The sequence below is a fragment of the Lathamus discolor genome, chromosome 4, assembly GCF_037157495.1.
Source record: "Lathamus discolor isolate bLatDis1 chromosome 4, bLatDis1.hap1, whole genome shotgun sequence".
NCBI lineage: Eukaryota > Metazoa > Chordata > Aves > Psittaciformes > Psittacidae > Lathamus > Lathamus discolor.
Window position 1 is genome coordinate 120,553,129 of NC_088887.1, and position 9,628 is coordinate 120,562,756.

Consider the following 9,628-nt stretch of genomic DNA (forward strand, 5'->3'; position numbering starts at 1 on the left):
TGCTTGGGGACATAATTTAGTGCTGGACTTGGCAGTGCTGGGTTTATGATCTTAAAGCCCTATTCCAACCTAAACAATTCTGTGATCCAGAGAAGCTCAGAAATGGTAGTAGTTTACGAGAAGATGGATTTGTACATTTACCTACTTGTCAAACACAAAGACAACAACAAAAGCAGCTTCAACTCCCACTGTAAGAGCACTGTGCCTGTTGTAAAAGCCCCATTTTCACAGCCTGTTTATCTGTATTCAGGTGTCTCAGCCAGTCAGATAGCAAATATAAGAAACTGATTTTATTTTCTTACCTGAAGATGATAAATAACTCAATGCACAGCAGAGAACCCCTGGTAGGTTACCAGCGAGTTAAAACTGCAAACAGACTAATACTGCAATAAAAATGAATTGCCACTAATCAGCACTACACACTGTGTAACCCATAAAGCAATTACTCTTAAAGTGCAATCCAGGGAGGCTGGTTTTTAAATCCTATTTTATCAGCAGACCCAAACCAAGCCCATGCATTTGCACTCCAGATGCAAAATCTCTGGGATTTCTATCCCAGAGAACTCCTTTCCAACCCAACTTCCACACTTCAGTTTTGGAAAGCAGCCACCAGCTACACCCCAGCTCTGCAGTGAGAGGTGTGAAGTCCTTGTGGGAGGCAGAGGAATCATCACCAGGAGGGAGGAGAGGCAGCACATCCCACCAGATCACAGGACAGTCTGGAGGAGATGGGAGGAGGAGGACACCACTGGGATGCTGAGTATTTCCGTGTTACAAGCCAGATCCTATGCCCAGAACATACACCAGGGTTTACTGGAAATACTCTGCTACCTGAAGGGAGGAATTAAGAGCACTTAATCTGCCCCCAGGCTGCTGTGAGCAGAGGGGTTTCCCTTTGGAAAGTCACAGATAAGTTCTCCCATTCTACTGACCCCTGGGGTTATGGAAATTGCAAGAGACTCTAAAGAAACCCCAAATCTAAGAAGACATTTTAGTTCTACATGAGATTTGAAATATATGTAAACCAGTTCTCAAGAAAAAAACCCAAGGATTCTCTAGTAAAGGCCACTGCAGTGTGGGTTTGTATATACATATATATACATATATTAAAAACCCCAAAGGGCCAGGCTTCAATCTGTCAGAAGAGAGGAACAGATTGAAGGCAAAAATCCAATTTACACTTGGATCAGAGTAGATCTGTGGAATCTGGCATTAGTGTTCCCATATTGGGAATATGAACATGGGAAAGGTATTCTCAGTTTAAGGGCAGATCAAATGTTTAATATTTCCACTCCAAGAGGAGGTGAGAATGTTCCAAAAAGAAAACAAAATTAATCCTAAAACACATCAGGTAACACTTTCTGCTTTAGCATAAGTCATCCTTGGAAATAAATACAGTTTTCCATGAAGGACAATGTAGTATTCCTGTTTGGCTACTGCCCTCCCAATTACTTTGATCTTTAGCATTACATATTCAGCAAATAGTGCACAGTAAGGGTATCAAAACAAAAAGGTACCAAGGTATCTACAGCACAAACACCACTGTCCAACTGATGCTGCCTGCGTAGCCTTTTCTCCATCTCTGTGATGCAGTCATTCCACGTGGATTTATTTCCAGAACCTGTAAAATCCCAGTGCTATCGCTAAGCAAGTGAATACTGAAGCTGTTAAAAAAAATAAAGGAAGAAAATAATTAGCTGGATGCTGGATTCTGTCATTTGGTTTAAACTTAAACAGGGGAAGTCCAGGTTAGATGTAAGGAAGAAGTTCTTTACTGTGAGGGTGCTGAGGCGCTGGCACAGGGTGCCCAGAGAAGCTGTGGCTGCCCTATTCCCGGCAGTGTTCAAGGCCATGCTGGATGGGGCTTGGAGCAACCTGCTCTAGTGGAAGGTGTCCCTGCCTGTGGCAGGGGGCTGGAATCAGATGAGCTTAAGATCCTTTCCAACCCAAACCATTCTATGATACCCAGGCTGCACCTTTGAAGCCTGAAGAGTTGTCTTTCACACTTGTTAAACGGCTGTTTCAATTAGCATTAGAAGAAAGCTAATTATGTTTCCATTTGAACTTGTTCTCACTTCCAAATATAAAGCATTATCCCCTTTTAATCCAGCTCCAACACAATACAAATGTCACTGGTTATGTGTATATTGACAGAAGTTTGTTCTGCTTGGCAGGGGAAAGCACAAGGGTAAAGCACTCTGGGTCCGGAGGCAGAGCTGTCACTCCCAGTTCAGCCCTGAATGACAGCTCACTTCCAGCATAACTTGCATCACCTCAGGAGAAGTTTTGTAGCCCTGCAGCAAGCTGAGGTACTGTCAGACTACACAAGGTATTCAGGCTTTTATTTGTTAATCATGTTCATATTCCTCCTGATCCCAGTTCTGGGCACAATCCCAGTCCAAAGCAGCAGAAGCATGCAAGCCCCCATCCTTTCTGTGCTTTGTGTCCCATCTTTTCCAGTTGGAAGGATCTCCCACACCCAATCCCAGCTGTCTGCTGCTATACAACTGACTCCTTCAGTTCACTTAGCAAATACTCTTAAGAAAGATTTTATACATCCAAACTACTGGTACTTCCCCCACTGCCCATCACATACCTGCCAAATAACGTATCGTGTCAAGTTTATTCGATTCCATTAGTGTTTTTAAGGAAGCTATTTCAGTGTCAATCTTATTACTGATTTCTGAGATAACACTGTTGGTACTGGCATCCTGAAACATGAAAAGAAAGCATGTGTTTAACAACAAACTCTAGCCCTTTCAGCTTCGTACAACCAAACAAGAGCACCATGCTACAGGCAACAAGACAGACATAAACTTCCAGCCTATCACTGGAGTAAAATACATAACTGATAAGACACCTCAGAAAACACAAAACAGTGTTTAGTAAAATCCAGGAAGTATAGTGAAGGGAAAGAGAGCAAAAAAACCACAACTTGGGTCTTACACTTTTATCTCTGCTATGCCAGTGCCTCCTGAAGGAGACGTTCCACAGCACATACAGAGTATCCCTAAATTCTTGCACAAAAAGGTTTAAGCATTCACAAGCCATACCCAGAAATTAAAGGAGATGCTGAAGAAGGGACACGTCCACCCTCAGGCTCTCAGACTTCATCCTGAGAGGCCTGGCAGTGTTCACGGCCAGGTTGGAGGGGGCTTGGAGCAACCTGCTCTAGTGGAAGGTGTCCCTGCCCATGGCAGGGGGCTGAAGTTGGATGAGCTTTAAGGTCTCTTCCAACACAAACCAGTCTGGGATTCTGTTATAAAACAAACCTAGTTCAACACTTACTTTTTTATGAAACTCTGTAGTCACTTCCATCAGCTTTCTTTCCTGATCTGTGAACTGTGGGATAACAGAGAAATTACAACTGTACCAACAGAAAACAGGGCACAGCAGTGGTCAGGGTATGCTCACAGACCAGCTTACCATATCTGTCACTCTGCTTCTCTCCAGGTTGATATCCAGCTTGCTGTCAGTTCGCATCTTACCCGTTTCATTCTTGAAAGCAAACAGAGATTATGAAACTCCCTATTTATTCTCCCTAAAAGGAGTGTGGAGGTACTTGCTGTTTACTTACCAATAGCTGCTGTTTGACTTGATCTAATTCGATTTTCATTTTCTAAGTGCAGAGGAGAAAAAAAGAACACAAATGATCTGACAGGCCCAGAACCCTGCTGACCAAGCCCATCGCTCAGGAGCACTGCCACCACATGCATGCTATTACTCTGCCATGATTTGTCTCCCAATGGGACAATTTGTTCTTAATTAAACATCCTAACTGCTGTATTCAGTTCCTACAGCCATATATAATCTGCTTGGAATTGTGATCAAAGTAAAAGGATTCTTTTGTAACAATGACAATCTTGTTAATCTGAGACCAAAGATGGCAGGAAAATACCAAAATGCCATCAACCAAATTGAAATGTGTCTCAATCACCAGTTTAATTAAATCCTGAAGAAAAATGCCATTGTGTGGTTAATAGGGACAAGACCGCAACAGAATATTTTTTTTTTTAATAGAAGAACTGAGAAAGTCTGATCACATGAAGTATGTTTTATGTGATCACAGAAGTTGTAATCTACAACAGTTCAACACAGAGGTGCTGGAGCAGCTCTGCCCTGGAGCCAGGCTGAGAGAGCTGGGCTGGGGCAGCCTGGAGAAGAGAAGGCTCCTGAAGGGGAGACCTTAGAGCAGCTCCAGTGCCTAAAGGGGATACAGGAAGCCTGGAGAGGGGCTTTGGACAAGGGCCTGCAGGGACAGGACAAGGGGAATGGCTTTAACCTGCCAGACGGGAGACTGAGATGAGCTCTTAGGCAGAAGCTCCTCCCTGTGAGGGTGCTGAGGCGCTGGCACAGGGTGCCCAGAGAAGCTGTGGCTGCCCCATCCCTGACAGTGTTCAAGGCCAAGTTGGATGGGGCTTGGAGCAAGCTGCTCTAGTGGAAGGTGTCCCTGCCCATGGCAGAGTGTTGGAACTGGATGGGCTTCAAGTACCCTTTCAACCCAAACCATTCTTTGTTTCTATGACAGAAGTATCCAAAATTACTTTTACATTCATATTTTTTTTCCACAAACATGTTCAACAGGTACAACCCAACATTACAATTTAACTGCTTAACTAAAAGCATTCTTTAGTACCTCATTCTCAGCTCTCAAGTTTGCAAATTCACTTTTCTCCAGGATGACCATGTCTTTTCGAATGGAGTCCAGATGTGCCATTATCTGCTTCAAAGTTATTTCCTTAGAAATAATAAAACATGGTAGAAAGTGTGCAACTTAATGACAAGGAAAGACTTTGAGGTTTGAAATGATGAAACTAGCTGCTCTAAAGCACAAAACTGAGGAGACTCCACCAAGAAAGTGACAGAAACACAGAACTTCATAGCTGCAATTTGTTAAAAAGACTTTAGAGGATTTGTCCTTTTTTCTGTTGCTTTCTTACACAGATTCTGAACTTAAGCAAAAACATCAGAGGGGGTAATGGGTTCAAACTTAAACAGGGGAAGTTCAGGTTGGATATAAGGAAGAAATTCTTTACTGTAAGGGTGGTGAGGCACTGGAATGGGTTGCCCAAGGAAGCTGTGAGTGCTCCATCCTCATGGTGTTCAAGGTCAGGCTGGATGTGGCTTGGAGCAACCTGCTCCAGTGGAAGGTGTCCCTGCCCATGGCAGGAGGTTGGAACTGAATGATCTTAAGGTCCTTTCCCATCTGAACCAGTCTGGGATTCTATGATTAGTCCAAGTATCCTGCTGTCCATCCAGCCTTAAAGCCTGACAGCCAACACTTAAACACTGCTAAAAGGCACTGAAAAAACTCTTATTAATGTTTGGACCAACAAGTTCAGATTCAACTGCTCTTTATCAACTACAGTTAGAAACCCCATGAAAATAAAGAAACTTTGAGACTCCTGAAAGCAACATTCCTTTAGGTACTGTAAGGAAGTTACCTGCTATTTAGCATGGAAAGTAACACATTGCTGTGGGATTCTGCTGTTAAAGCTGAGCACCAGAATAATGAAGAGCTCTCTCTCAGACCTGAAGCAAACAGCATTTCTCAGATCCTACACTTAACTAAAGTCATTATCATGTTTTTGCCCAGAGAAGCTGTGGCTGCCCCATCCCTGCCATCCCTGTTTTAAGGCCAGGTTGGACAGCGCTTGGAGTAGCCTGGTCTAGTGGAAGATGTCCCTGCATGTGCCAGGGGGTGGAACTGGATGAGCTTTAAGGTCCCTTCCAAAACAAACCATTCTGTGATTGTATGAAAGGATGCCCTGATCCAGCTTCCACTGATGTCTGACTTGAACACAAGGAAGTTTTTACATTTCCTGGGAAAACTTTAGCTGTGTTTACACAGAGGAGTTCATCCCATCTTAAAACATTCAGTTTCAACACTTACTGCACTACATAAATCAAGTGTTTCTGTGTAACACAATTTCATGCAAGTTATATTGAGGATCCTGACCTCCTCTACACATAACAGGGTTTCCCAAAAGTTTCCATTTTGATGGGGAAAACCAAAATAGACACACAAGTTCTTGTTTGTCTTCTCAGGGTTACAGAGAAATGAGGACAGATAACTTGTGTTAAAAATGAATATCAAGATAAAACTCTTGGATGTATGGCTCAGCAGTTTAAATGAAACAGCAATGTTTAACTGCATTAAGCCACTGAAGAAGAATGGCACAGCCTTCCTCAGTCATTATTAAAACCATCACCATGCATCAGAGCTTGGCCCAGATGTGCAGCCCTCAAGAAAAACTGAAGTTCTTTTCATTTTGGCAATTTGTTCAACTGAAACTTGTCACCACCTCTGTTATCGGCAGAAAAACCAGCTGTGCTACAGAAGTGACTCACTGCCTCCAGGTATGTCCATGAACCCCAGTATCTAAGGGAAGGAAACACCTCAATGCCATGCCATTCAGTAAAGCCAGTGCCAATTTTCTGCTATTTTAGGTAATCCTGTTCTCTCTCCTGTTCTCTTCGGGAACCTCTTCTTGAGCCTTTCTTCTGCCCTAACCCGTTGGAAAGCCCAGTGAAGAGTTTGGCTTCACCTCTCAGCTCTGCAGCAGCAAATGAAGCAAACTCTGCATTACACTGCTGATTCATGGCTGCATTTGGAAAACACTCCTGTGAGATGAAAGGGTTTAAGACTTTTGGACCAGATGATCCTTGTGGTCCCTTCCAAGCTGGTATTCTATGAGATATTACTATTCTTACTACCACCCTGAAACTCAGGAAAACCTATCTCAGTGAAGTCTTTATAGTACTACAGAGATGCTCACTTGCCTTTCAAATATCCAGCCACGACACCTTACACAACACTGTACCTGTATAATGGTGCATGTACACCATCGAGTATCTTTTACCTGCTGAGTCTGGGTAACCATATCCTTATAGACTGTGTCCAAGCTGACATTCGACAGGGTTACTAATGCCCTCAAGATGGTCTCTGCTTGTTCCTTCCCAAAGCCTGGAAGACAGTTGGAGGGCGACAAGTTAAGGTAGTATTAGAAAGCTGGATGGAAACAAGAGCAAGCAGTACATAATGAATGGGGACACTCAAGTGCTGTACCCAACTGCAGTGGTAAATGAGAAGTCACACAATCACTGAGAAATGACAGTAAGGAGCCAGTCACTGTGACTTTTAACTATAAAACCCACAGTTTTAGTGCTGCCAACATCTAAAAGCACGTTCACTTTTAATATACTGAAGTTCCCTGTGCATGCAGCTGACAGGGTTTCTGTATAATGTAGTTCATGCACTATAATTCAGCTAAAATTAACTCTAGAATGAACTTCCACTGCCTTCATACAGGAGCTGCTCCCACCCCTGATCATCCTTGTGGCCTCCTCTGGACTTGTTCCAACAGCTCCATGTCCTTTTCATGTTCAGGACACCAGAACTGCACAGAGTGCTCCAACTGGGGTCTCACAAGAGCAGAGTAAAGGGGTCGATCACCTCTTTCCAAACGCAAAAAAAAGCTTCATTTTTGCTAGAAAACAGTTCTTTTAAGTGTTATGGTTACTTTACATTTGGTAAGTGTATCATGTTCCAGCTGGAAAACACTATCTAAACTTGCCTATAGCTACAGATAAGGTAAATCTAATGTAATAGTTATTTGTGTGGTTACAGAGGTATCGGGGTCAGGTGCCTCCTTCACCATCCTCCTCAATGGGCTGCCAAACCATCTTGTAACAGCAAGTTTGGTACTTTGGGAAAACATAGAGCACTCAAAGTTATAGTACTGAACGTAAGAGTCTTCCTTTGAATGAGCTGTCTGATAACACTTACCATGGGCTTCCAGATCCTGCACTAAAGCGTGGGTATCAAAAGTCACCTTCCTCTGCTCTGGGGGAGTGATTTCGACATTTCTGACATCATATGAGTTCCTAACCAGCGTGGCAGCAAAACCTGGGAGAGACAACACATACCTTAAACTTAACCAGATTGTGTTATCATGCAATATCTCATTTGAATGCCTTGCATCATGGCAAAGACGCACAGATGTTGCGACAAAAAGCCGGGTTCTTTTGATTGCTGGGTTATGTAAAAAACCAACAATCCCTTTTTCCATAGGAAATCTACACCAACTAGGACTGATGCATTTATCTTCATAGAAACACAGATGGCTAGAATCACCTTCCACTAGAGCAGCTTGCTCCAAGCCCCTGTGTCCAACCTGGCCTTGAGCACTGCCAGGGATGGGGCAGCCACAGCTTCTCTGGGCACCCTGTGCCAGCGCCTCAGCACCCTCATACGGAAGATCCTCTGCTTAATGTCTCGTCTAAGTCTATTCTCTGACAGTTTAAATAGTACAAAGCAGCACAGTCCCCATGAGCTACCCACCCCACTGCTCTTGCCCATACAACTCAACCCTGCCTGGGCCTTACCACAGCGCGCCTCCTCACACACCACCTCAGGGACCGGCCCCAAGGTCGCCCTCAGGCAGCGAGCACAGCCGGCCACGCTCCCTACGCGGCCTCCAGTACAACCCCCCGAGGCCGGGGTTACCCCCTACCACAGCGGGCGGCTCTGCCCGCTCCGGCCGCTCCCGCTCCGTGCCCCGGGGGCTGGCTCTCACCTCTCCGCGCACCCGGAAGCCGCAGGGCCCGGCCGAGGAGCGCGGCCCCACACCGAGCTCCCCCCATTGCGGCCCGAGCACCCCGCTTCCAGCGCGCACAACCACCCACCGCCCTCCACTGCGCAAGCGCTGTGGAGATGCCTTTCCGGTCAGGCCTCCCGCGGGGCATGCTGGGTACTGTAGTCCTTCAGCCGCAAGGGGAAGGGGCTGCGCCGCCATGCGGAGGGTGCCGTGTTCCTTCTCATTGGGGTGTTTCCAAGGGCGTGTTGCGGGCGTCCCCGAGCTCCAGGACATAAACTCTTTAACCAGAATGGCGGGTTAAAGAGCGAACAGGGGTTAAAGCCGACATGGCTTTGTTGCAGTATTGGGTGCATGGGGGATCGCTCCGCCTGTCATGCACCCTGAGAAGAGACAGTACCTCCGTTGGTAATATATATATATATACACCACATATGTATTATAGCTCGCATACCTCCATTATACACATATGCATTGCAGGTCTGCAAAATGCCCACCCAGCTCTTGTTACTCATTGCATGTGGTGCTTTGGGCAGGTAAGGCTATGGCGCGGGTGCTGTGCATTCTGGTCTTGGGGGTGTGGGGGGTGTGTGTGGGGGTTGTCTGGGGAGGAATACGCCCCCTCGTTTTATCCTTCCATGGAGATCTGTTCGTTAAGGACATTGCAATGTGTGGTTAGTCTTTCCCATTAACTACGTGTTCTTGTTTGGGCTGATTCACAACCCGGAGAGGTTCATCCAGCTGTTTTCTTTCGAAGGCATTTACCTCTTTCTCAGACCTTAGCAGCAGCAGGAAGGCCCCCGTTGGCTTAATCATAGAATAGACTTGGTTGACAAAGCCCTTTAAGCTCATCCAGTCCAACCTTTATCCCAGCACTGCCAAGTCCACCACTAACCCATGGTACTGAGGCCTCATCTGCACGGTGTGTGAACACTTGCAGGGACGGTGACTGCAGCCCTGCCCTGGGCAGCCTCTTCCAAAGCCTGAGCACCCTTTGGGGAAGGAATTGTTCCTCAGCTCCATCTAAACCT

General features: G+C 45.5%; 1 protein-coding gene across 3 annotated transcripts; it reads right to left on the reverse strand.

The window, feature by feature from the left end:
• Positions 1–275: 275 nt before the first annotated feature.
• On the reverse strand, positions 276–8,714 carry CCDC90B (coiled-coil domain containing 90B). 3 transcript variants are annotated; one of them, XM_065678816.1, is made up of 10 exons: positions 8,580–8,714; positions 7,790–7,909; positions 6,864–6,967; positions 4,637–4,738; positions 3,578–3,619; positions 3,427–3,498; positions 3,289–3,342; positions 2,597–2,711; positions 1,518–1,621; positions 276–785 (listed from the first exon to the last, which is right to left on the reverse strand). In XM_065678816.1, exons 1-10 carry the CDS (start codon positions 8,644–8,646, stop codon positions 708–710), a joined length of 858 nt encoding a protein of 285 aa, XP_065534888.1. In that variant the 5' UTR covers positions 8,647–8,714; the 3' UTR covers positions 276–707. The 3 variants fall into 3 exon arrangements, with proteins under 3 accessions (XP_065534888.1, XP_065534889.1, XP_065534890.1); XM_065678817.1 differs by having other exon boundaries at positions 276–831; XM_065678818.1 differs by lacking the exon at positions 276–785 and having other exon boundaries at positions 1,528–1,664; positions 8,580–8,712.
• Between the last annotated feature and the right edge of the window lie 914 nt (positions 8,715–9,628).

Coding starts and splice junctions, on each gene's coding strand:
- CCDC90B (XM_065678816.1), bottom strand. CDS start 8,646: ATGGGGGGAGCTCGGTGTGGGGCCGCGCTCCTCGGCCGGGCCCTGCGG. Junction 7,910..8,579: donor GCTTCCGGGTGCGCGGAGAG/GTGAGAGCCAGC, acceptor TGTCTCTCCCAG/GTTTTGCTGCCACGCTGGTT. Junction 3,620..4,636: donor ACTTGAGAGCTGAGAATGAG/GTACTAAAGAAT, acceptor CTCTGCACTTAG/AAAATGAAAATCGAATTAGA.